Source organism: Pseudophryne corroboree, chromosome 2, assembly GCF_028390025.1.
Source record: "Pseudophryne corroboree isolate aPseCor3 chromosome 2, aPseCor3.hap2, whole genome shotgun sequence".
NCBI classification, from domain to species: Eukaryota; Metazoa; Chordata; class Amphibia; order Anura; family Myobatrachidae; genus Pseudophryne; species Pseudophryne corroboree.
In genome coordinates this window covers 487,403,342-487,430,968 of record NC_086445.1, presented here as the reverse complement: position 1 = coordinate 487,430,968, position 27,627 = coordinate 487,403,342, and the positions used below count along the sequence as shown (strand labels likewise).

Sequence of the window (27,627 nt, the reverse complement as noted above, 5' to 3'; positions counted from 1 at the left end):
GACTTCCACCTGCATGTATCAGTGGCTCAGTAGCTGCGTGAAGTGTACCTTGCAGAGGAGCTCTCTAGAAAATTCCTTCAATATGCATTTACAGTATACCTCTTGTCTGGATACTCTGCTCCTGGACTTCCCTCTTAATTTATGATTGCCGGCACCTGTGGTGAAACACCATTCTTGTCCATTTACCTTTTCAAAACAGGTTCCTGCAATCCTAAAAAAAAAAAGATTAAGAGAAAGTCGAGAAGTGGAGCATTCTGTCCCTCCTGGAGAGGGTCATGTTGGGAGGTATGGGATACTGATCTTTCTCTTTACCTCCCCTTTTTTTGCAAGGATATTTATCCTTCACAAACATGATTTTTTTTCTATATATAGAATATAGATAAATAGATATACAGTATATCGTGGCAGGGACAGCGTAATTCCACATGAAGTCCAGGTTTAGCAGAGCAAAAGCAGCAGGACTGAAGGGTCCAGTCCAGGTGTTGCCTCAATCAGGTGTCAGCCAGGAGCTAGGCTAAATAATTAAACTGCACCTGTGATAAGCCTTAAATATGTGTTCAGGGCACAGGGATTTTGCTTCTGAAGGTGACTAGCATTTAAAAGGGGGTGTGGGGATGTTAGGGACACTGCTCCTGTGACATGATCCTCTGTTGCTATGCTGATTTGAACTTGTACTGCTGCAACATATGCTGTTTGGAGATTTACTTTATAATCTGAACGGTAAGACTGGTGTATGAAGCTGTAACCTGCCTGAGCTGGTGATAAAGAGTGTTGGACTTTTCATCCTGTATATGTTATTTCTTATCACATTTGGCAGGTTACAGCTTCATACACCAGGCTTGCCGTTCAGGATGCTACTATGCAGCAAAGAACCCAAGAGAGCAGTTTGGTGAGTGTGCACTCTGTACAGCAGTTGCTAATTCCTTTGTAAAAAGGTCTGAGCCTAGGGAATGATATGCAGTGTTAAAGATAATCAGTTGAGGTAGTGTGCTGAAAAACTGGGTTATCAAGGTTTGTCATCAAAATTTGTATACAAGCAGCAGAATAAAATGGAGGAATTTTTTTAAGTTTGCGGAATTCGCTACAGGCCAGCCCTCCGATCCAGCTACTGCATGAAGAGTTGAAGGAAATAAGGAAAGGTGATCATAATCGTGAAGTTTTGCAAGAACTTACAGCCTCAAATGATACTGAGGCATTTTTGTGCACCTTTGTACGTACTGCCGAACATTTAAAGTGGCCGGAGAAGAAATGGGCTGCCTTATTAACTCCCTGTCTTACCGGATATTCAAAGTGAGCTTATATTGACCTGACGGTAGCTGAAGCTAGCTCATATCCTCATGTAAAGGAAGTCATACTCGGAAGCGTTAGGGTCATTGGCCCCAGTAAAGCCCAGGAGTTCCATGATTGATGGCTGAACCCATCTGAGCCTACAAGAGTTCAGCTGGCCAGGCTAACCAGATTGAGTAAAGTGTGGCTACAGCCAGAGAAGCGTACAGCGCCACGCATAGTAGAAATTGTTGCTTTGGACCATGCTATATGGGCATTAGACCGTGGGGTACAAAACTGGGCCCTGCAGGCTGATCCTCAAACATTTGAGGAGTTAGCAGTGGTGATTGAGCAATACCTTACCTTTGGAAAATTTAACCAAAACTAAGCAAGGGTGGCAGCCAGTACCAGAACCCAGATTACCATTGCTAAGGAAAACACCCCGCTTCCTATGGTGTGTTTTTACTACGGCAAACCATATGCAGTGGGACTGTCCGAAACAAGGTGAACTGATGGATTGCAGCGTGGGGAAAGCAACTCAACCTGTGGTCAGCATAGCTGCTGAAGCCATTTCGGCAGAAGGCAGAAACCACCCTGTTCCGTATGATGGTGCAGCTGAGAGGTCTGGGCTTTAGTCGATACTGGTAGTGCACTTACTATTGTTGCTGCTAACTTGGTACCTCCAGGGGCTAACCAGGTTTTACCCCCTGTCAAAGTATTGTGTATTCATGGGGATGTCAAGGAGTGCCCACGTGTGCATCTACCACTAATGATAAAAGACTGGCCATTGAAAGTGGTAGCCGCGGTGACATCCAGACCACCTTATTTGCTGATCCTGGGTCGTGATTTCCAGTTTCTGCAGGAGGTGGCTATGTGGCATGATGACAGCAAACAGCAGCTGAGGTATCCCAGGAGCAGAGGACCATGGGTAACCAGTGCTTAGCGACCGTGAAACTTCCTTAGTGGGCGAACTGCAGGAGGCCCTTAAGAAGTTATAGAAGCAGTGGGACCTGTTAATTATAGGGTTCAACAGGAGGGTAGAAGGAAGGAGGTACAAATCTACCATGTAAACCTGTTAAAACCCTGGAAAGAGAGTGCTGGTCAGCACTCACTGGTGGCTAAGAAAACCCCAGAATTTTGGGTGTCCATTGAAGATATTCTTAATCTTAGCCAAAAACAGGAAGCAGTGAATTTAGTGGCACGATACCAGGATGTGTTCTCTGCCATTCCAGGGAAAACCCAAATCCTCCAGCAATGTATTGCTACTGCTCTTTGGGTGGTAATAAAACAAAGGCCATATCATATACTCGAGGCAAAGCGGGCATTGGTCAAACGAGAAGTATAGATGCTGCGCCTAGGGGTCCCAGAGGAATCAAATAGCAAATGGAATAATCCCATTGTTTTAGTGCCTAAGCCTTCGGGAGCCTTAAGATTCTGTAATGATTTTCGCAAGCTAAATAAAATTTAGCAGTTTGATTCCTACCCTATGCCTTGGGTTGACATGGAGAACCTCGCAAACAGCCAGTATCTCACCACTTTGGATTTGACAAAAGGGTATTGGTGGATTTCTTTTCACTGAGGCTGCTAAAGCTAAAACAGCCTTCTCTTCCTCAGAGTGCTTATTTCAGTACAAAGTGCTGCTGTTTGGTTTGTATGGAGCTCCGACAACTTTCCAGAAAGCTATGAACAAGTTTCTACGACCTCTCAGAGAATATGCAGCTGCATGTCTAGATGACATAGGCATCTTTAGTTCTGATTGGGAGTCACACCTTTCAAGAGTAAAGGCAGTATTACTATCTTTATGGGCACATGGATTTACTGATAATCCTGAGACGTGTGCCATTGGAATTGTGGATGCAAAATATTTGGGGTATATTGTAGGCGGAGGGCAGGTAAAACCTCAGCCTAGTAAGGTGGAAGCAGTCCTCACATGAGCTTAATACAAAGTGGTGTGTGATCTAGAATGTGCGCTCCTTCTGTTTCCCTTAACAGCAGCTGGTCAATTCAAATAAGGCACACACCTCTAACCTTCTATAATGCACTCTATACAACCAATTTTTGAATAACCTGCGCTGTGGGAAAAATGGTGCACAATACTCTCTATTGTGCAGGGCCGTCTTTTCGTATGGGCTCAATGGGCTCTTGCCCAAGGGCCCCAGGAGTAAAAGGGCCCTAGGCTGATTGCTGAGGGTCCCCTCTTTCCAGGGGTACCAGATTTTTGAAAATCGGCCCTGGGGAACCGGAGATATCTGACTTCAAAGCAGTGGTCCCTATCCAAGCCTGTTAATTGTTTTCTCAGCAAGATATCTCAGGTTCTGTCAGACTTAGAGTTTTTCTGAGGGTATACTCCAAAAGCTGGGACTCTCCCCTTTCAGTGGACACTGGCAGCTTGTCTCTACTATGCCCAGAGCCAGATATATCAGCCTTCAAGCAGCTGGTCCCTGCTCCAGCTCCACACGCTTAATATGCAGTTTTATATTTTGTTGGTGGATTGCTCTGGCTCCTGAAGTCTGATCCCCAAGTCCCCAGCACCTCCTGAAAGGTGTCCCCAGTACCTCCTGAAAGGTGGGACTATCTTGTTTTTTTTATCCCATTAAAGCTAAGAAATCTATTTCCAGGAACTGGAGATATCTGCAGTAAAGCAAGCTGCCCTGACCCCCGGAAAATGATGAATATTATTAAGCCCACTCCTCTATCCACCCCTCCCCTGTGTATTAAACACTCCCTACCACCCGGGAATTCATGTACCAGGGCCCCTTCATTCAGCCCAATGTCCCCTTCTCCAGTTTAGTGTTTTCCTTCCGGTCCCACTTGTGTAGTAAAGGAGTAATTAGCAGAAATGATATCTCCAGGTCCTACATGCTGAGCGAAAGATAGAACCCCCTTACCCCCCGTGGGACATCACAGCTGCTGCTGATAGCACCCCCCACCCCTACCGCTGATGGGTGGGTGGGGGCCCCAGTGCATTGCTGTGCCCAGGGGCCTACACTGCTGTTAAGACGGCTCTGCTATTGTGGCTGTGATGTTGCAACAAATAAATGGATAATAAGTGTCACAGCTGATGCTTCAGTCGTCTTCTTACTATTGCTTTAAATATTCTGTTTATAGATGTCCTTGTGTTATTCCTTCATTAGCATAGGGACATAAGAAATGAATGGATAACACTTACATTACATTTCTAACCCGCATACACTTCAAGGTTTCTTTACAAGTGAGTTATTGGATATTGCTTATAGCTTGATGTAGCAGAATGAATTGTAAAGAAACCTTGAAGTGTATGCATGTTAGAAATGTAATGTAAGTGTTATCCATTCATTTCTTATGTCCCTATGCTAATGAAGGACTAACACAATATTTAAAGCAATAGTAAGAAGACGACTGAAGCATCAGCTGTGACACTTATTATCCATTTATTTGTTGCAACATCACAGCTACAATAGAGAGTATTGTGCACCATTTTTCCCACAGCGCAGGTTATTCAAAAATTGGTTGTATAAAGTCCTCACATGGCCTAGACCCAAATGTAAATCCCAGCTTAGAACATTCCTTGATCTGATGGATCACTACCACGGATTCATTTGTGATTTTGACATTAGTGCAGCACCATTAACTGAGTGTCTAAAAAAAACAGTTCCCAGTCAAAATAATATTGTCTACATCAGCAGAGGCTGCATGGCAGGCTCCTGATTTTAAGAAGCAATGTATATTGCAGATAAATGCCTCAGGTACAGGTTTGGGGGCAGTCCTTTCCCAAGTGGTAGAAGGGGAAGAAAAACCCATCCTCTACCGTAACCGGAAATTGCTGCCCAGGGAGCGCAAGTACTCGACTGTAGAGCAAGAGTGATTGGCAATCAAGTGGGCAGTAGACTCGTTAAAAATAAGATTTTACTCACCGGTAAATCTATTTCTCGTAGTCCGTAGTGGATGCTGGGACTCCGTAAGGACCATTGGGAATAGCGGCTCCGCAGGAGACTGGGCACAACTAAAGAAAGCTTTAGGACTACCTGGTGTGCACTGGCTCCTCCCACCATGACCCTCCTCCAGACCTCAGTTAGGATACTGTGCCCGGAAGAGCTGACACAATAAGGAAGGATTTGTGAATCCCGGGTAAGACTCATACCAGCCACACCAATCACACTGTATAACTCGTGATACTATACCCAGTTAACAGTATGAAATATAACTGAGCCTCTCAACAGATGGCTCAACAATAACCCTTTAGTTAGGCAATAACTATATACAAGTATTGCAGACAATCCGCACTTGGGATGAGCGCCCAGCATCCACTACGGACTACGAGAAATAGATTTACCGGTGAGTAAAATCTTATTTTCTCTGACGTCCTAAGTGGATGCTGGGACTCCGTAAGGACCATGGGGATTATACCAAAGCTCCCAAACGGGCGGGAGAGTGCGGATGACTCTGCAGCACCGAATGAGCAAACTCTAGGTCCTCCTCAGCCAGGGTATCAAACTTGTAGACTCTTGCAAAAGTGTTTGAACCCGACCAAGTAACAGCTCGGCAAATTTGTAAAGCCGAGACCCCTCGGGCAGCCGCCCAAGAAGAGCCCACTTTCCTCGTGGAATGGGCTTTTACAGATCTAGGGTGCGGCAGTCCAGCCGCAGAATGTGCAAGTTGAATCGTGCTACAGATCCAGCGAGCAATAGTCTGCTTAGAAGCAGGAGCACCCAGCTTGTTGGGTGCATACAGGATAAATAGCGAGTCAGTTTTCCTGACTCCAGCCGTCCTGGAAACATATATTTTTCAGGGCCCTGACTACGTCCAGTAACTTGGAATCCTCCAAGTCCCAAGTAGCCGCAGGCACCACAATAGGTTGGTTCACATGAAAAACTGATACCACCTTAGGAAGGAATTGGGAACGAGTCCTCAATTCCGCCCTATCCATATAAAAAAATGAGATAAGGGCTTTTGTATGATAAAGCCGCTAATTCTGATACACGCCTGGCCGAAGCCAAGGCCAACAGCATGACCACTTTCCACGTGAGGTATTTTAGCTCCACGGATTTAAGTGGCCCAACCCAATGCGACTTCAGGAAATCCAACACCACGTTGAGATCCCACGGTGCCACTGGAGGCACAAACGGGGGCTGACTATGCAACACTCCCTTAACAAAGTCTGAACTTCAGGCAGTGAAGTCAGTTCTATTTTGGAAGAAAATCGATAGAGCCGAAATCTGGACCTTAATGGAACCCAATTTTAGGCCCATAGTCACCCCTGACTGTAGGAAGAGCAGAAATCGACCTAGCTGAAATTCCTCCGTTGGGGCCTTCCTGGCCTCACAGCACGCAACATATTTCAGCCATATGCGGTGATAATGGTTTGCGTTCACTTCTTTCCTAGCTTTAATTAGCGTAGGGATAACTTCCTCCAGAATGCCCTTTTCCTTCAGGATCCGGCGTTCAACCGCCATGCCGTCAAACGCAGCCGCGGTACGTCTTGGAACAGACAGGCCCCCTGCTGCAGCAGGTCCTGTCTGAGCGGCAGAGGCCATGGGTCCTCTGAGATCATTTCTTGGAGTTCTGGGTACCAAGCTCTTCTTGGTCAATCTGGAACAATGAGTATAGTTCTTACTCCTCTCCTTATTATTCTCATTACCCTGGGTATGAGAGGCAGAGAAGGGAACACATACACCGACTGGTACACCCACGGTGTTACCAGAGCGTCCACAGCTATCGCCTGAGGGTCCCTTGACCTGGCGCAATATCTTTTTAGCTTTTTGTTGAGGCGGGACGCCATCATGTCCACCTGTGGCCTTTCCCAACGGTGTACCATCATTTGGAAGACTTCTGGATGAAGTCCCCACTCTCCCGGGTGGAGGTCGTGTCTGCTGAGAAAGTCTGCTTCCCAGTTGTCCACTCCGGGAATGAACACTGCTGACAGTGCTAACACATGATTTTCCGCCCATCGGAGAATCCTTGTGGCTTCTGCCATCGCCATCCTGCTTCTTGTGCCGCCCTGTCGGTTTACATGAGCGACCGCCGTGATGTTGTCTGACTGGATCAGCACCGGCCGGTGTTGAAGCAGGGGTCTAACCTGACTTAAGGCATTGTAAATGGCCCTTAGTTCCAGAATATTTTTGTGTAGGGAAGTCTCCTGACTTGTCCATAGTCCTTGGAAGTTTCTTCCCTGTGTGACTGCCCCCCAGCCTCGAAGGCTGGCATCCGTGGTCACCAGGACCCAGTCCTGTATGCCGAATCTGCGGCCCTCTAGAAGATGAGCACTCTGCAGCCACCACAACAGCGACACCCTGGCCCTTGGAGACAGGGTTAACCGCCGATGCATCTGAAGATGCGACCTGGACCACTTGTCCAACAGGTCCCACTGGAAGATCCTTGCATGGGACCTGGCGAATGGAATTTCTTCGTAAGAAGCTACCATCTTTCCCAGGGCTCGCGTGCATTGATGCACCGACACCTGTATTTGTATTAGGAGGTCTCTGTCTAGAGACGACAACTCCTTGGACTTCTCCTCCGGGAGAAACCCTTTTTATCCTGTTCTGTGTCCAGAACCATACCCAGGAACAGTAGACGCGTCGTAGGAACCAGCTGCGACTTTGGAATATTCAGAATCCAGCCGTGCTGTTGTAGCACTTCCCGAGATAGTGCTACTCCGACGAACAACTGCTCCCTGGACCTCGCCTTTATAAGGAGATCGTCCAAGTACGGGATAATTATTTCGGCCATTACCTTGGTAAATACCCTCGGTGCCGGGGACAGACCAACGGCAACGTCTGGAATTGGTAATGACAATCCTGTACCACAATTTTGAGGTACTCCTGGTGAGGAGGGTAAATAGGGACATGCAGGTAAGCATCCTTGATGTCCAGTGATATCATGAAATTCTCCAGGCTTGCAATAATCGCCCTGAGCGATTCCATTTTGAACTTGAACCTTCGTATATAAGTGTTCAAGGATTTCAATTTTAGAATGGGTCTCACCGAACCGTCTGGTTTCGGTACAACAAACATTTTGGAATAGTAACCCTGGCCTTGTTGAAGGAGGGGTACCTTGATTTCACCTGCTGGAAGTACAGCTTGTGAATTGCCGCCAGTACTACCTCCCTTTCTCCGAGGGCAGCAGGCAAGGCTGATGTGAGGTAACGGCGAGGGGGAGTCGCCTCGAACTCCAGCTTGTATCCCTGTGATACTACTTGCAGAACCTAGGGATCCACCTGTGGGCAAGCCCACTGGTCCCTTAAGTTCCCGAGACGCGCCCCCACCGCACCTGTCTCCACCTGTGGAGCCCCAGCGTCATGCGGTGGACTCAGAGGAAGCGGGGGAAGATTTTTGATCCTGGGAACTGGCTGTCTGGTGCAGCTTTTTCCTTCTTCCCTTGTCTCTGTGCAGAAAGGAAGCGCCTTTGACCCGCTTGCTTTTCTGAAGCCGAAAGGACTGTACCTGAAATACGGTGCTTTCTTAGGCTGTGAGGAAACCTGAGGTAAAAAATTTTCTTCCCAGCTGTTGCTGCGGATACGAGGTCCCAGAGACCATCCCCAAACAATTCCTCACCCTTATAAGGCAGAATCTCCATGTGCCTTTTAAAGGCAGCATCACCTGTCCACTGCCGGGTCTCTAATACCCTCCTGGCAAAATGGACATTGCATTAATTCTGGATGCCAGCCGGCAAATATCCCTCTGTGCATCCCTCATATATAAGACGACGTCTTTAATATGCTCTATGTTAGCAAAATATTATCCCTGTCTAGGGTATTAATATTATCTGACAGGGTATCAGACCACGCTGCAGCAGCACTATTTATGCTGAGGCAATTGCAGGTCTCAGTATAGTACCTGAGTGTGTATATACAGACTTCAGGATAGCCTCCTGCTTTTTATCAGCAGGCTCCTTCAAAGTGGCCGTATCCCAAGACGCCAGTGCCACCTTTTTTGACAAACGTGTGAGCGCCTTATCCACCCTAGGGGATATCTCCCAACGTGACCTATCCTCTGGCGGGAAAGGGTACGCCAGCAGTAACTTTTTAGAAATTACCATTATCTTATCGGGGGAACCCACGCTCTTTACACACTTCATTCACTCATCTGATGGGGGAACAAAACACTGGCTGCTTTTTCTCCCCAAACATAAAACCCCTTTTATGTGGTACTTGGGTTAATGTCAGAAATGTGTAACACATTTTTCATTGCCGAGATCATGCAACGGATGTTCCTAGTGGATTGTGTATATGTCTCAACCTCGTCGACACTGGAGTCAGACTCCGTGTCGACATCTGTGTCTGCCATCTGAGGTAACGGGCGTTTTTTGAGCCCCTGATGGCCTTTGAGACGCCTGGGCAGGCGCGGGCTGAGAAGCCGGCTGTCCCACAGCTGTTTCGTCATCCAGCCTTTTATGTAAGGAGTTGACATTGTCGGTTAATACCTTCCACCTATCCATCCACTCTGGTGTCGGCCCCACAGGGGGCGACATCCCATTTATCGGCCTCTGCTCCGCCTCCACGTAACCTTCCTCATCCAACATGTCGACACAGCCGTACCGACACACCGCACACACACAGGGAATGCTCTGACTGAGGACAGGACCCCACAAAGTCCTTTGGGGAGACAGAGAGAGAGTATGCCAGCACACACCAGAGCGCTATATAATGCAGGGATTAACACTATAACTGAGTGATTTTTTTCCCCCAATAGCTGCTTGTATACACATATTGCGCCTAAATTTAGTGCCCCCCCTCTCTTTTTAACCCTTTGAGCCTGAAAACTACAGGGGAGAGCCTGGGGAGCTGTCTTCCAGCTGCACTGTGAAGAAAAAATGGCGCCAGTGTGCTGAGGGAGATAGCCCCGCCCCTTTTTCGGCTAACTTTTCTCCCGCTTTTTTCATGGATTCTGGCAGGGGTAATTTATCACATATATAGCCCTGGGACTATATATTGTGATGATTTGCCAGCCAAGGTGTATTATATTGCCCTCAGGGCGCCCAGCGCCCTGCACCCATCAGTGACCGGAGTGTGAGGTGTGCATGAGGAGCAATGGCGCACAGCTGCAATGCTGTGCGCTACCTTGTTGAAGACAGAAGTCTTCTGCCGCCGATTTTCCGGAACACTTCTTGCTTCTGGCTCTGTAAGGGGGCCGGCGGCGCGGCTCCGGGACCGAACATCGAGGTTGGGTCCTGTGGTCGATCCCTCTGGAGCTAATGGTGTCCAGTAGCCTAAGAAGCCCAAGCTACCACCAGTTAGGTAGGTTCGCTTCTTCTCCCCTTAGTCCCTCGCTGCAGTGAGTCTGTTGCCAGCAGATCTCACTGTAAAATAAAAAACCTAAAATATACTTTCTTTCTAGGAGCTCAGGAGAGCCCCTAGTGTGCATCCAGCTCAGCCGGGCACAAGATTCTAACTGAGGTCTGGAGGAGGGTCATGGTGGAAGGAGCCAGTGCACACCAGGTAGTCCTAAAGCTTTCATTAGTTGTGCCCAGTCTCCTGCGGAGCCGCTATTCCCCATGGTCCTTACGGAGTCCCAGCATCCACTTAGGACGTCAGAGAAATATTATTAGTTGAAGCTGGAGTTCTTCTTACAGATTATGCCCCTTTACAGTTGATGCACACGAACAAAGAAGTGAATGCTTGTGTGACCCGCTGGTTTTTGGCTTTACAGCCATTTAAATTTGAGGTGCAGCATTGTCTGGGGACACAGCACCTTAATGCTGATGCCCTCTCCAGAAGGTTTGTGGGTCCCAATCCTCCAAACAATTCTCTACACTTTTTCAGAGTTCATCTTCTTCCCCCTCTATCTCCTAATCCCCTAGCTTCACCATAGGGTTATGTACACATGCAGACTACACAAATGAATGTGGGCAAGGCAGGTAGCTCACCTGAAAATTTATTTGCCAGGGTGGTTGAAGCTAATATGGGGGGGCATGGTGTGGCTGGAATAGCATAATTCCACAGGAAATTAATGTGAAATGACCAGGTTTAACAGAGCAAAAGCAGCAGGACTGAAGGGTCCAGTCCAGGTGTTACCTCAATCAGTTGTCAGCCAGGAGCTTGGCTAATTAATTAAGCTGCACCTGTGATCAGCTTTTAAGTATGTGTTCAGTGCACAGGGATTTTGCTTCTCATGGTGACTAGCATCCAGAAAGGGGTGTTGGGATGTCAGGGCAACTGTTCCTGTGACATGATCTTGAGCTGCTATGTTGATTTGAGCCTGTACTGCTGTAATATATACTGCCTGTAGATGTGATTTCTTGACACACAAAACGGGAGGAAAAAAAAAAAATTAATATAAATATATATAAAACATATAATTTAACGGCAGATAAGAACCACTTGCCTCATCTAGTCTGCCCTTTTTTTTTTCTTTTTAACCATATTTTTTTTATCTCAAATCTTATTTGATCCTCATTTCTTAGTAATGATATCCTTATGTCTATCCCATGCATGTTTAAGTTGCTCTACTGTCTTAGCCTCTACCACCTCTGATGGGAGGCTATTCCACTAGCCTTTCTGTGATGTCATTTTTCCCCAAATTTCCCCTTAACTTCCCTTCTCCAGTCTCAGTGCATGTCCTTGTGTTCTGTTGCTTCTCTTCATTTGGAGAATGTTCCCCTCCTGGACTTTGTCAAAACCGTTGATATATTTGAAAGTTTCTATCATGTCCCCCCTTTCCCTTCTCTGCTCCAAACCATACATATTGACATTTCTTAGTCAATTGTTTTGGGATATAGGCCATGCACCATTTTAGTTGCCCTTCTTTGTACAGTATCCTTTTGAAGATATGGCCTCCAGAATTGAGCACAGTATTCTAGATGAGGCTGTACCAATGACCTATACCAGGCATTCCCAACCACGGTCCTCAAGGCACACCAACAGTGCAGGCTTTCGTGATAACCAGGCTTCAGCACAGGTGACTTAATTAGTAGCTCAGTTATTTTGATTTAACCATCTGTGCTGCAGCCTGGATATCACTAAAACATGCACTGTTGGTGTGCCTTGAGGACCGTGGTTGGGAATGCCTGACCTATTAGTGACGCCTAGATCCATTTCCTCCTCAGTAGTTTCCAGTATAGTGCCATTAATACTATAGTTCTCTTACGTCCTAGAGGATGCTGGGGACTCCGTAAGGACCATGGGGTATAGATGGGCTCCGCAGGAGACATGGGCACTCTAAAGACTTTAGATGGGTGTGCACTGGCTCCTCCCTCTATGCCCCTCCTCCAGACCTCAGTTAGATACTGTGCCCAGAGGAGACTGGGTGCACTGCAGGGGAGCTCTACTGAGTTTCTCTGTAAAAGACTTTTGTTAGGTTTTTTATTTTCAGGGAGCACTGCTGGCAATAGGCTCCCTGCATCGTGGGACTGAGGGGAGAGAAGCAGACCTACTTAAATGATAGGCTCTGCTTCTTAGGCTACTGGACACCATTAGCTCCAGAGGGTCGGAACGCAGGTCTCACCCTCGCCGTTCGTCCCGGAGCCGCGCCGCCGTCCTCCTCACAGAGCCGGAAGACAGAAGCCGGGTGAGTATGAGAAGATAGAAGACGTCAAAGGCGGCAGAAGACTTCGGATCTTCTATGAGGTAACGCTGCGCGCCATTGCTCCCAACACTCACACACACTGGCGGCACTGTATGGGTGCAGGGTGCAGGGGGGGGGGCGCCCTGGGCAGCAATTATTAACCTTCTAGGGACACTGGCAGAGATATATACTGCGGAGGCAGTATATGGAAAAACCTTTGCCAGTATAAAGATTTGAGCGGGATCGAAGCCTGCCGGTGAGGGGGCGGAGCTTGTTCCCTCAGCACTAACCAGCGCCATTTTCTCCACAGCACGCTCAAGAGATGCTGGCTCCCCGGACTCTCCCCTGCTGAACACATACAGAGGGCAAAAAAGAGGGGGGGGGGCACATTTATTGGGCGCAGTGAGTATATTTCTAAAAGCGCTGTACTGACTGGGATTTTATTCCAGTATCCGGTGGCGCTGGGTGTGTGCTGACATACTCTCTCTCTGTCTCTCCAAAGGGCCTTATTGTGGGACTATCTCCATATATATATATATATATATTATAATCTCCCTGAGTGTGTGTGGGGGTGTCGGTACGTGTGTGTCGGCATGTTTGAAGCGGAAGGCTCATCTAAGGAGGAGGTGGAGCAGATGATTGTGGTGTCTCCGTCGGCTGGATATGTGGAATGTTTTAAATATTTGTCTTTATTACATAAGAGAATGGACAAAGTAGAGTCCAGAGAAAAGACAGGGAGTCAGGCCATGGCTTTGGCTGTATCACAGGGCCCTCCAGGGTCTCAGAAACATCCCCTGTCCCAAGCAGCAGACACTGATTCCGACACAGATTCTGACTCCAGTGTCGACTACAATGATGCGAGGTTGCACCCAAGGGTGGCCAAAAGTATTCATTATATGATTATTGCAATAAAAGATGTTTTACATATCACAGATGACCCCTCTTTCCCTGACACGAGGGTATGCATGTTTAAGGAAAAGAAACCTGAGGTAACCTTTCCCCCATCTCATGAGCTGAACGCGTTATTTGAAAAGGCTTGGGAAACTCCAGACAAAAAACTGCAGATTCCCAAGAGAATTCTTATGGCGTACCCTTTCCCTGCACAGGACAGGTTACGGTGGGAATCCTCGCCCAAGGTGGACAAGGCTTTAACGCGCTTGTCTAAAAAGGTGGCGCTACCGTCTCCAGATACGGCAGCCCTCAAGGATCCTGCTGATTGCAGACAGGAAACTACCTTAAAATCAATGTATGCATATACGGGTGCCTTGCTCAGACCGGCAATAGCGTAGGCTTGGGTTTGTAGCGCTGTAGCAGATTGGGCAGATACCTTGTCATCTGACATTGATACCCTAGATAGGGATAGCATTTTATTGACCTTAGGTAATATTAAAGACGCAGTCTTATATATGAGAGACGCATCCAGAGACGTTGGGCTGTTAGGTTCAAGAGCCAACGCCAGGGCGATTTCTGCTAGGTTAGCCCTGTGGACCCGTCAATGGACGGGTGATGCCGACTCAAAGAGACATATGGAAGTTTTGCATTACAAGGGTGAGGTTTTATTTGGGGAAGGTCTCGCGGACCTGGTTTCCACAGCTACCGCGGGTAAATCTACTTTTTTACCTTATGTTCCCCCACAGCAAAAGAAAACACCACAATATCAGATGCAGTCCTTTCGGTCGCATAAGTCCAAAAGAGGTCGGGGCTCTTCCTTCCTCGCCAGAGGGTAAGGGTAGAGGGAAAAGAATGGCTGCTACGGCTAGTTCCCAGGAGCAGAAGTCCTCCCCGGCTTCTACTAGATCCACCGCATGACGCTGGGGCTCCACTGAGGGAGTCCGCGCCGGTGGGGGCACGTCTTCGACTCTTCAGCCAGGTCTGGGTTCAGTCAACCGTGGATCCTTGGGCGATGGAAATTGTATCCCAAGGCTACAAGCTGGAATTCGAAGACGTGCCTCCTCGACAATTTTTCAAATCTGCTTTACCGGCTTCTCCCCCAGAAAGGGAGATAGTTTTAGCTGCGATTCAAAAACTTTGTCAACAACAAGTGATTGTCAAGGTGCCCCTAATTCAACAGGGGAAGGGGTACTATTCAACCCTGTTTGTGGTCCCAAAACCGGATGGCTCGGTCAGACCCATTCTAAATCTAAAATCCCTAAACCTGTACTTGAAAAACTTCAAATTCAAAATGGAATCGCTCCGGGCAGTTATCTCCAGCCTGGAGGGGGGGGGGGGGATTTTATGGTGTCACTAGACATAAAGGATGCATACCTTTATGTCCCCATATATCCCCCTCATCAGACATACCTGAGATTCGCTGTACAGGACTGTCATTACCAGTTTCAGACGTTGCCGTTTGGGCTTTCCACGGCCCCGAGGATTTTCACCAAGGTAATGGCGGAAATGATGGTGCTCCTGCGCAGGCAGGGAGTCACAATTATCCCGTACTTGGACGATCTCCTGATAAAAGCGAGATCGAGAGATCAATTGCAGAAAAGCGTGTCACTCTCCCTGAGAGTGCTGCAGCAGCATGGCTGGATTCTACATCTACCAAAGTCACAGTTGATTCTAACAACTCGGCTATCTTTCTTAGGCATGATTCTGGACACGGAACAGAAGAGGGTTTTTCTCCAGATGGAAAAAGCCCAGGAACTCCAGAACATGGTCAGAGACCTGTTAAAACCGAAAAAAGTGTCAGTTCATCAATGCACTCGAGTACTGGAAAAAATGGTGGCGACCTACGAGGCCATCCCCTTCGGCAGGTTTCATGCGAGGACGTTTCAGTGGGACCTTCTGGACAAGTGGTCGGGGTCCTATTTACAGATACATCAGAAAATAAGCCTGTTTCCCAGGGCCAGGGTGTCTCTCCTGTGGTGGCTGCAGAGTGCTCACCTTCTCGAAGGTTGCAGGTTTGGCATTCAAGACTGGGTTCTGGTGACCACGGACGCGAACTTCCGAGGATGGGGAGCAGTCACACAAGGAAGAAATTTTCAGGGACTATGGTCAAGCCAGGAGGCTTGTCTACACATCAACGTACTGGAATTGAGGGCCATATACAATGGCCTTCGACAAGCGGAGAATCTTCTTCGCGACCTACCGGTTCTGATTCAATCGGACAACGTTACAGCCGTGGTTCATGTAAACCGCCAAGGCGGGACAAGGAGCAGAGTGGCAATGGCGGAAGCCACCAGGATTCTTCGCTGGGCGGAAAATCACGCAAGCGCTCTGTCAGCAGTCTTCAGTCCGGGAGTGGACAACTGGGAAGCAGACTTCCTCAGTTGACAAGATCTCCATCCAGGAGAGTGGGGACTTCATCAAGAAGTTTTTGCAGAGATAACAAGTCAGTGGGGACTTCCACAAATAGACATGATGGCGTCACGCCTCAACAAGAAGCTTCGGAGGTATTGTGCCAGGTCAAGAGACCCTCAGGCAGTAGCGGTGGACGCCCTGGTGACACCATGGGTGTTTCAGTTGGTCTATGTGTTCCCTCCTCTTCCGCTCATCTCAAAAATACTGAGAATCATAAGACGAAAAGGAGTGCAGACAATACTCATTGTTCCGGATTGGCCTCGAAGGGCCTGGTATTCAGATCTTCAGGAAATGCTCACAGAAGATCTGTGGCCTCTTCCTCTCAGGGAAGACCTATTGCAGCAGGGGCCCTGCGTGTTTCAAGACTTACCGCGGTTACGTTTGACGGCATGGCGGTTGAACACCAAATCCTAGCGGGGAAAGTTATTCCGGAGGAAGTCATCCCTACTCTGATTAAGGCTAAGAAGAAGGTGACGGCGAAACATTATCACCGCATCTGGAGGAAGTATGTATCTTGGTGTGAAGCCAAGAATGCTCCTACTGAAGATTTCCATCTGGGCCGTCTTCTCCACTTTCTACAGACAGGAGTGGATATGAGCCTTAAGCTAGGCTCCATTAAGGTACAGATTTCGGCCTTATAAATTTTCTTTCAGAAGGAATTGGCTTCTCTCCCAGAAGTCCAGACTTTTGTGAAGGGAGTGCTGCACATCCAGCCTCCTTTTGTGCCCCCAGTGGCACCATGGGACCTTAACGTGGTCTTACAGTTCCTAAAATCTCACTGGTTTGAGCCTCTTCAAACGGTGGATTTTAAATTTCTCACTTGGAAGGTGGTCATGTTGTTGGCCTTGGCATCTGCACGGCGGTTGTCCGAATTGGCGGTTTTGTCTCACAAGAGCCCCTATCTGATTTTCCATGTGGATAGAGCAGAATTAAGGACTCGTCCTCAATTTTTGCCTAAGGTGGTTTCATCTTTTCATATGAACCAACCTATCGTTGTGCCTGTGGCTACGGGTGACTTGGAGGATTCCAAGTCCCTTGATGTAGTCAGGGCCTTAAATATTTATGTAGCCAGGACGGCTCGGGTTAGGAAAACAGAGGCACTATTTGTCCTGTATACAGCCAACAAGCTTGGCGCTCCTGGTTCTAAACAGACTATTGCTCGCTGGATCTGTAACACGATTCAGCAGGCTCATTCTACGGCTGGATTGCTGTTACCAAATTTGGTAAAGGCCCACTCCACTAGGAAGGTGGGCTCTTCTTGGGCGGCTGCCCGAGGCTTCTCAGCATTACAGCTTTGCCGAGCGGCGACTTTGTTGGGTTCAAACACTTTTGCTAAATTCTACAAGTTTGATACCTTGGCTGAGGAGGTCCTTATATTTGCTCAATTGGTGCTGCAGAGTCATCCGCACTCTCCTGCCCGGTCTGGAGCTTTGGTATAATCCCCATGGTCCTTATGGAGTCCCCAGCATCCTGTAGGACATAAGAGAAAATAAGATTTTAAACCTACCGGTAAATCTTTTTCTCCTAGTCCGTAGAGGATGGTGGGCGCCCGTCCCAGTGCGGACAAAATTCTGCAAGACTTGTATATAGTTATTGCTTACATAAGGGTTATGTTACAGTTTTGATCAGTCTCAGGCTGATGCTGTTTTGTTTCATACTGTTAACTGGTACGTATGTTCCGAGTTGGATGGTGTGGATGGTGTGGGCTGGTATGTATCTTGCCCTTAGATTAACAAAAATCCTTTCCTCGTACTGTCCGTCTCCTCTGGGCACAGTTCTCTAACTGAAGTCTGGAGGAGGGGCATAGAGGGAGGAGCCAGTGTACACCCATCTAAAGTCTTTAGAGTGCCCATGTCTCCTGCGGAGCCCGTCTATACCCCATGGTCCTTACGGAGTCCCCAGCATCCTCTATGGACTAGGAGAAAAAGATTTACAGGTAGGTTTAAAATCTTGTTTTAACCTTTGTATTTTTGAGACCCAAGTGCATGATTTTGCATGTTTTGGTATTAAACTGTTATTGCCACACTCTTGACCATTCCTCTAGTCTACCTAGATCCTCAATCATTTGTTTTACCCCTCCTGGTGTGTCTACCCTGTTGCATACCTTTGTGTCATCTGCAAAAAGGCATACTTTCCCTTTAATATAATTTGCAATGTCACCAATAAAGATATTAAAAAGCACTGGTCCAAGTACAGACCCCCGGGGTACTCCACTGGTAACATTTCCCTCCTGGTAATGTACTCCATTGACCACAACTCTCTGTTTTCTATCCTGCAACCAAGATCTTATCCATTCAATAATCCTAGTATTCAATCCCAAGCTTTCAAGTTTATTTAGCAGTCTGCGATGTGGAACAGTATCAAAAGCCTCACTAAAGTCTAGATCAGCTATATCCACGACTCCACCTTTATCCATCACTTTAGTCACACAGTGAAAAAAATCAATAAGATTTGTTTGACATTTATCTCCCCCAAGTGAATCCATGCTGTTTAGGATCCTTTAAATTGCTGGATTTGAGATGGTTTACAATTTTTTCTTTTTAAGAGTGTTTCCATCAATTTCCCTACTATTGATGTAAGACTCACTGGTCTGTAGTTGTTTGCCTCTTCGTTACTTCCACTTTTGTGTAGTGGGACTACGTTTGCTCTTTTCCAGTCCTCTGGAATTACTCCTGTAGCTAATGACTGGTTGAATAATTCTGTCAATGGTGCTACCAGCACCTCTTTAAGTTCTTTTAGTATCCTTGGATGTATCTAATCTGGCCCCATAGATTTGTCCTCTTTCAGCTTTGAGAGTTCTGTTAGGACCTTCTCCTCTGTAAATGTACTTGTTTCATTTTCCTGAATATCCCTGCAAGATGATTTGCTGTTACATTGTCTCCCTCAACAAGACTCCCAGTCTCTGTCTTTAGTTTTATTATTCCCCTTTTGTTTTTCTCCTTTCGCTTATATACCTAAAAAAAAAAAAAAAAGATTTGCCTCAGCTTGTGCCTTTGCACATCTGATTACCTTGTTAGTCTCCTTCAGTCTAATAAGATATATCTCTTTGTCTTTATTATTTTGTGTCTGCTTATACAGTGCCTTGCTAAAGTATTGAACCTCCCCCCCTTGGCTTTTTACCTATTTTGCTACATTACAACCTGTAATTTTATTTTTTTTTTATCTGAATTTTATGTGATGGATCTGCACAAAATAGTCTAAGTTGGTGAAGTAAAATTAGAAAAATGTATATAAAAAATAATTTTTATAAATAAAAATTTGAAAATTGGCATGTGTATTCACCCCATTTGCTATGAAGCCCCTCAAAAGGTTTGGTGCAACCAATTACCTTCAGAAGTTACATAATTAGTGAAATAAAGTCCACCTGTGTGCAATCTAAGTGTCACATGATCTGTCAGTATAAACAGGGCCGGCGCTACCACTAGGCAGCTTTAGGCAGCTGCCTATGGGCGGCGACCACTAGAGGGCGGCACCGCACAGGAGAATTCAAGGGAACACTTTCTTTATCAGCTGCCTCGCCCTCGTCTCAGCCCAGCCAAACTCTTCCTTTTCTTTAATAGAGGAGCAGCTCGTGGGCGTCTGTACTGTATTTAATCAATGATCGAGTTGACGGTCTGTGTGAGTCCTGGCCTGATTCATTCTTCAACCCTGCAGGAGCACATGCGGCAGGCGGCAGCAGCCTGAACATAACATTCCACTATGCGGGCTATCGCAGAGGTGAGGGGGGCGGCACGCCTCCCCCCACCTCTGCGATAGCCCGCATAGTTGAATCATGTTATGTTCAGGCTGCTGCCGCCTGCCGCATGTGCTCCTGAGTCCCCGCAGTGCGCTATGTTATCAGTGCTGCCTGCGATGGTCTCCGGCTTCCACTCCCCTCCCTCCTCCCCCCCCCCCACAATCTTCCCTGCATTTGGGCAGTGGGCTGTTTGGGCACATGACGAAGCAGTCACCCGCTGCCGCTGGCCTGGTCCGCTCCACTGCCCGTCATGTTGCCGCTCCGGCGCCGCCTCCCCCATACGATCAACTGCATGTCATCTCATCCGCGCTCAGCCTCGACTCTATGCAGTCCCGCGACTGGCTCCCGCCCGCATCTGAAAACCACTGGCACTCACCAAACGCGACCTGCTGCTGCCTCCCTGAGTCCCCCCACCTCCTGCATATTATTACCAGATTACCAGATCCTAGGTTCATCTCTTCTCTCCCCCCCCCCCCCCCCCCGCATTTGGGCTCCCACATTTTGCCGCCCCCTTTCCTTCACCTTGTTACCAGCTCACCCCTTGATCAGGAGCACCCAGGGGCCAGGGCCAAGAAAGTACCAGGTGGGCGTTACCTTAATGTATATAATGTCAGTAAATACATATATTTCTTAACACTGACTGTTCTTCTGACATCTATCTTCTCCCTGCAATCCTGACGTGACACCCCCCCCCCCCCCCCCCCCCCACACACACACATGGAGATTGGGCTCCTGCATGATGTTACCCACTCCCACTCCCCCCACGATTGGGCTTCTGCATGTTACCCCCTCTCCCTCGCCCCCCTGCATCATTTTTCCCTCGTCCCCCTGGTGCATTTAGTCTCCAACGTGTTACCCACTGCCCCCGCATATTGTTACCTGATTCCCCCCCTACCCCCACGATTGGGCTCCCGCTTGTTTCCCACGATTGGGCTTCAGCACCATGTCACACACTCTTCCCCACCCACAATTAAGCTCCTGCATGTTACCTGATCTCCCTGACGGGATTGGGCTCCCGCGTGATGTTACCTGCTCCCCCTACCCCCACGATTGGGCTCCTGCATGTTACCCCCTCCCACCCCCATGATTGGGCTCCCACATCATGTTGCCCGCTCCCACCCTACCCTGCGATTGGGCTGGACATATACGGCAGTACCCAGGGCATCTTTAGGCAGCTACCTATGGGCAGCAGCCACTAGAGGGCGGTCACGCTGCCGATTAATGCTTCCATTCTTGTCCCTTGCAATATGTGGAATGTTACCGCGGCGCGGAGGAGAAGACAGTTGGTAGAAGCACTGTAACAATAGGCGGCAGTGCGCTGCTTATTCTATGTGCATAGAGTAGTGGAGCCGCTGCCGATGGGTTATATTCACACTGACAGCGCTGGCGGCTGATAACAGATGGGCGGCCGCGGTATTCGTGCAGCGCTGTCAGTGTGAATATAACCCATCGGCGGCGGCTCAATTACTCTATCCACATAGAATAAGCAGCGCACTGCCGCCTATTGTTACAGTGCTTCTAGCTCCTCTCCACGGAAACGATCCACATATTGCCGCCCCGCACCACAGACTCCCGCGATCTCACTCCACATGCATAAGCCCACAAGATCTGCTGCGCTGCTGTACACAGGAATATTTTTTCTTCACTGTTACAGCAGCTGCCTAAGGCCCCGCCCACTGGAGCGGCAAACCCCCCCTTACCCACTTTCCCGAGGTTGAAAAAGCGGACATGAGCATTTTGGTAATAGAGGTGCAGCGGAAGGTTTCACAGCCCTCCCAGTGCCGCACAGTACCTCTCTATCCAGCGGGGCAGCGCCGTGATGTCACATCAAACTCTGACATGTGACACGAAACCAAGCGCCACCCCACCACATGTACTACAACTGCAGCAGCCATCTCAGCCTCAACTCCGTGAAGGAGGCCTCTATGACCGAGCTACCCAGGCTGCAGCTGTCAGGGAAGGGGTATCAGCGTCCAGCAGTGCTTCCGTGAAAGGTATGTACTGCTGCTGACTGGACATGTGAATAATTATATTTTGTTACGCACGGACATGGACATATATGTATATATATATATATATATATATATATATATATATTTCTCTGACGTCCTAGTGGATGCTGGGACTCCGTCAGGACCATGGGGAATAGCGGCTCCGCAGGAGACAGGGCACAAAATGTAAAAGTTTGACCACTAGGTTGTGTGTACTGGCTCCTCCCCCTATGACCCTCCTCCAAGCCTCAGTTAGGTTTTTGTGCCCGTCCGAGCAGGGTGCAATCTAGGTGGCTCTCCTAAAGAGCTGCTTAGAAAAAGTTTGTTAGGTTTTTTATTTTCAGTGAGTCCTGCTGGCAACAGGCTCACTGCAACGAGGGACTTAGGGGAGAAGAAGTGAACTCACCTGCGTGCAGGATGGATTTGCTTCTTAGGCTACTGGACACTAGCTCCAGAGGGACGATCACAGGTACAGCCTGGATGGGTCACCGGAGCCGCGCCGCCGACCCCCTTGCAGATGCCGAATAGAGAAGAGGTCCAGAAACCGGCGGCAGAAGACGTCTCAGTCTTCATGAGGTAGCGCACAGCACTGCAGCTGTGCGCCATTGCTCTCCGCACACTTCACACCAGCGGTCACTGAGGGTGCAGGGCGCTGGGGGGGGCGCCCTGGGCAGCAATGTAATATACCTATTCTGGCTAAAATATATCACATATAGCCCCTGGGGCTATATGGATGTATTTAACCCCTGCCAGGTTCCAAAAAAACCGGGAGAAGAAGCCCGCCGAAAAGGGGGCGGGGCCTATTCTCCTCAGCACACAGCGCCATTTTCCTTCCCAGCTCCGCTGCGAGGAAGGCTCCCAGGACTCTCCCCTGCACTGCACTACAGAAACAGGGTAAAAACAGAGAGGGGGGGCACTTATTGGCGATATTTATAATATTTGAGCTGCTATAAAGGGAACACACTTATTAAGGTTGTCCCTATATATATTTATAGCGCTTGAGTGTGTGCTGGCAAACTCTCCCTCTGTCTCCCCAAAGGGCTAGTGGGGTCCTGTCTTCTATCAGAGCATTCCCTGTGTGTCTGCTGTGTGTCGGTACGTGTGTGTCGACATGTATGAGGACGATGTTGGCGTGGAGGCGGAGCAATTGCCTGTAATGGTGATGTCACCCCCTAGGGAGTCGACACCAGAATGGATGGCTTTGTTTATGGAATTACGGGATAATGTCAGCACGCTACAAAAGTCGGTTGACGACATGAGACAGCCGGCAAACCAGTTAGTACCTGTCCAGGCGTCTCAGACACCGTCAGGGGCTGTAAAACGCCCTTTACCTCAGTCGGTCGACACAGACCCAGACACTGACACTGAATCCAGTGTCGACGGTGAAGAAACAAACGTATTTTCCAGTAGAGCCACACGTTATATGATCACGGCAATGAAGGAGGCTTTGCATATCTCTGATACTGCAAGTACCACAAAAAGGGGTATTATGTGGGGTGTGAAAAAACTACCGATAGTTTTTCCTGAATCAGAGGAACTGAATGAAGTGTGTGATGAAGCGTGGGTTACCCCAGATAGAAAACTGCTAATTTCAAAGAAGTTATTGGCATTATACCCTTTCCCGCCAGAGGTTAGGGCGCGCTGGGAAACACCTCCTAGGGTAGATAAGGCGCTCACACGCTTATCAAAGCAAGTGGCGTTACCGTCTCCTGATACGGCCGCCCTCAAGGATCCAGCTGATAGGAGGCTGGAGAATACATTAAAAAGTATATACACACATACGGGTGTTATACTGAGACCTGCAATCGCCTCAGCCTGGATGTGCAGTGCTGGCGTGGCTTGGTCGGAGTCACTGTCTGAAAATATTGATACCCTGGATAGGGACAGTATTTTACTGACTATAGAGCAGTTAAAGGATGCATTTCTTTATATGCGAGATGCACAGAGAGATATTTGCACTCTGGCATCAAGAGTAAGTGCGATGTCCATATCTGCCAGAAGAAGTTTATGGACGCGCCAGTGGTCAGGTGATGCGGATTCCAAACGACATATGGAAGTATTGCCGTATAAGGGGGAGGAATTATTTGGGGTCGGTCTATCGGATCTGGTGGCCACGGCAACGGCCGGAAAATCCACCTTTTTACCCCAGGTCACCTCCCAGCAGAAAAAGCCGCAGGCTTTTCAGCCGCAGTCCTTTCGTTCCTATAAGAACAAACGAGCAAAAGGACATTCCTATTGGCCCCGAGGCAAAGGAAAGGGTAAGAGACTGCAACAAGCAGCTCCTTCCCAGGAGCAGAAGCCCTCCCCGGCTTCTACAAAGGCGTCAGCATGACGCTGGGACCTTACAAGCAGACTCAGGGGCGGTGGGGGGTCACCTCAAACATTTCAGCGCACAGTGGGCTCACTCGCAGGTGGACCCCTGGATCCTGCAGGTAGTATCTCAGGGTTACAGGTTGGAATTCGAGAAGTCCCCTCCTCGCCGTTTCCTAAAGTCTGCTTTGCCAACGTCTCCCTCCGACAGGGCGACGGTATTGGAGGCCATTCACAAGCTGTATTCTCAGCAGGTGATAGTCAAGGTACCCCTCCTACAACAGGGACAGGGGTATTACTCCACGCTATTTGTGGTACCGAAGCCGGACGGCTCGGTAAGACCGATTCTAAATCTAAAATCTCTGAACCTGTACATACAAAAATTCAAGTTCAAGATGGAGTCACTCAGAGCAGTGATAAGTATCTGTGCATCAATGCACAAGAGTCCTGGGAAAAATGGTAGCTTCTTACGAAGCGATTCCATTCGGCAGATTCCATGCACGAACTTTTCAGTGGGATCTGCTGGACAAATGGTCCGGATCGCATCTGCAGATGCATCAGCGGATAAAATTGTCCACAAGGACAAGAGTGTCTCTGCTATGGTGGTTGCAGAGTGCTCATCTGTTAGAGGGCCGCAGATTCGGCATACAGAACTGGGTCCTAGTGACCACGGATGCCAGCCTGAGAGGCTGGGGAGCGGTCACACAGGGAAGAAACTTCCAGGGCGTGTGGTCAAGCCTGGAGACGTCTCTTCACATAAATATACTGGAGCTAAGAGCAATCTACAATGCTCTAAGCCTGGCAAAACCTCTGCTTCAGGGTCAGCCGGTGTTGATTCAGTCGGACAACATCACGGCAGTCGCCCACGTAAACATCCCGGGAGTGGACAACTGGGAAGCAGACTTCCTCAGCAGACACGATCTGCACCCGGGAGAGTGGGGACTTCATCCAGAAGTCTTCCACATGATTGTGGTCCATTGGGAAAGACCAATGGTGGACATGATGGCGTCCCGCCTCAACAAAAAACTGGACAGGTATTGCGCCAGGTCAAGAGACCCTCAGGCAATAGCTGTAGACGCTCTGGTAACACCATGGGTGTACCAGTCAGTGTATGTGTTTCCTCCTCTGCCTCTCATACCAAAAGTACTGAGAATTATACGGCAAAGGGGAGTAAGAACGATACTCGTGGCTCCGGATTGGCCAAGAAGAACTTGGTACCTGGAACTTCAGGAGATGCTCACGGAAGATCCGTGGCCTCTACCTCTAAGACGGGACCTGCTTCAGCAGGGACCGTGTCTATTCCAAGACTTACCGCGGCTGCGTTTGACGGCATGGCGGTTGAACGCCGAATCCTAAGGGAAAAAGGCATTCCGGAAGAGGTCATCCCTACCCTGGTAAAAGCCAGGAAGGAGGTGACTGCACAACATTATCACCGCATTTGGAGAAAATATGTTGCGTGGTGTGAGGCCAGGAAGGCCCCGACGGAGGAATTTCAACTGGGTCGATTCCTACATTTCCTGCAAACAGGATTGTCTATGGGCCTCAAATTAGGGTCCATTAAGGTTCAAATTTCGGCCCTGTCGATTTTCTTCCAGAAAGAATTGGCTTCAGTTCCTGAAGTCCAGGCTTTTGTAAAAGGAGTACTACATATACAGCCCCCGGTTGTGCCCCCAGTGGCACCATGGGATCTTAATGTAGTTTTGGATTTTCTCAAATCCCATTGGTTTGAGCCACTCAAATCGGTGGATTTGAAATATCTTACATGGAAAGTAACCATGCTACTGGCCCTGGCTTCAGCCAGGAGAGTGTCAGAATTGGCGGCTTTATCATATAAAAGCCCATATCTGATTTTCCATTCGGACAGGGCAGAACTGCGGACGCGTCCTCACTTTCTGCCTAAGGTGGTTTCAGCGTTTCACCTGAACCAGCCTATTGTGGTGCCTGCGGCTACTAGCGATTTGGAGGATTCCAAGTTGCTGGACGTTGTCAGAGCATTGAAAATATATATTTCAAGGACGGCTGGAGTCAGAAAATCTGACTCGCTGTTTATACTGTATGCACCCAACAAGCTGGGTGCTCCTGCTTCTAAGCAGACGATTGCTCGTTGGATTTGTAGCACAATTCAACTTGCACATTCTGTGGCAGGCCTGCCACAGCCTAAATCTGTCAAGGCCCATTCCACAAGGAAGGTGGGCTCATCTTGGGCGGCTGCCCGAGGGGTCTCGGCATTACAACTCTGCCGAGCAGCTACGTGGTCAGGGGAGAACACGTTTGTAAAATTCTACAAATTTGATACCCTGGCTAAGGAGGACCTGGAGTTCTCTCATTCGGTGCTGCAGAGTCATCCGCACTCTCCCGCCCGTTTGGGAGCTTTGGTATAATCCCCATGGTCCTGACGGAGTCCCAGCATCCACTAGGACGTCAGAGAAAATAAGATTTTACTTACCGATAATTCTATTTCTCGTAGTCCGTAGTGGATGCTGGGCGCCCATCCCAAGTGCGGATTGTCTGCAATACTTGTACATAGTTATTGTTACAAAAAAATCGGGTTGTTATTGTTGTGAGCCGTCTGTTCAGAGGCTCCTACGTTTGTCATACTGTTAACTGGGTTCAGATCACAAGTTGTACGGTGTGATTGGTGTGGCTGGTATGAGTCTTACCCGGGATTCAAAATCCTTCCTTATTGTGTACGCTCGTCCGGGCACAGTATCCTAACTGAGGCTTGGAGGAGGGTCATAGGGGGAGGAGCCAGTACACACCACCTAGTGGTCAAACTTTTAAATTTTGTGCCCTGTCTCCTGCGGAGCCGCTATTCCCCATGGTCCTGACGGAGTCCCAGCATCCACTACGGACTACGAGAAATAGATTTATCGGTAAGTAAAATCTTATTATATATAATGTAGGTAGGTGTATATGTACATATATTATGAGTGTGTGTGGTTATATAAATATATATTTATGTATATACACTAGAGTAACAGTCCCCTCTCTGTCCGCCCCCGCTGTGGCTGGCGCCATTCCCTTTCCTCTATAGCCCACTACTCCTTTCCGAGCCTTCCCCCAACAGCTTGATCCTGCATTGTCATCAAAAAGCAATGGTAACCATAGCAACCCAGCCGCACATGACGCTCCTACGTCGCCCCGAGGCTGGCGACCATACAGGGAGACACTGTGATAAAACATAAAAACACTGAGATAATAGACCCCACGAAAAAACATATATTAAACATGGATGTTTAATATATATGTTTTTTTGTTTGGTCTATTTATGTAATAAGATTAATGTTGTGTGTTATGTTCATGTTTGTCTTATCTGAGCACTTGCAAAGCTTGATGAAGGGTCCCGCTGTGGCCTGAAATGCTGCATTGTGATTATGGTTGTGCTGATGTTACTACTACTTTATGCTACACATGAAATACACTCCTGAACTTGCAACCCTGGATATGTATACATGCTTTGCTGTTGTGGCTATTAAATCTGCTTATATGAAAGACCTGGAGTGCCGTGTCTGCTCTGAATGAGACATCGGAAATATATATACAC

At 48.3% G+C, this 27,627-nt stretch overlaps 1 protein-coding gene across 9 annotated transcripts in view; it reads left to right on the top strand.

Annotated features, from left to right (window-relative positions):
• TEX14 (testis expressed 14, intercellular bridge forming factor) overlaps positions 1–27,627 on the top strand; it is a 739,191-nt gene that overhangs the window by 290,212 nt on the left and 421,352 nt on the right. For 7 of the 9 annotated variants that reach the window (XM_063953897.1, XM_063953895.1, XM_063953894.1 and 4 more), the window contains exon 8: positions 818–889. The exons of the other annotated variants lie outside the window; for them this stretch is intronic. In XM_063953897.1, the coding sequence (XP_063809967.1) occupies positions 818–889 (72 nt within the window). The remainder of the gene's footprint in view (positions 1–817; positions 890–27,627) is intronic. 9 annotated transcript variants of the gene reach the window in all.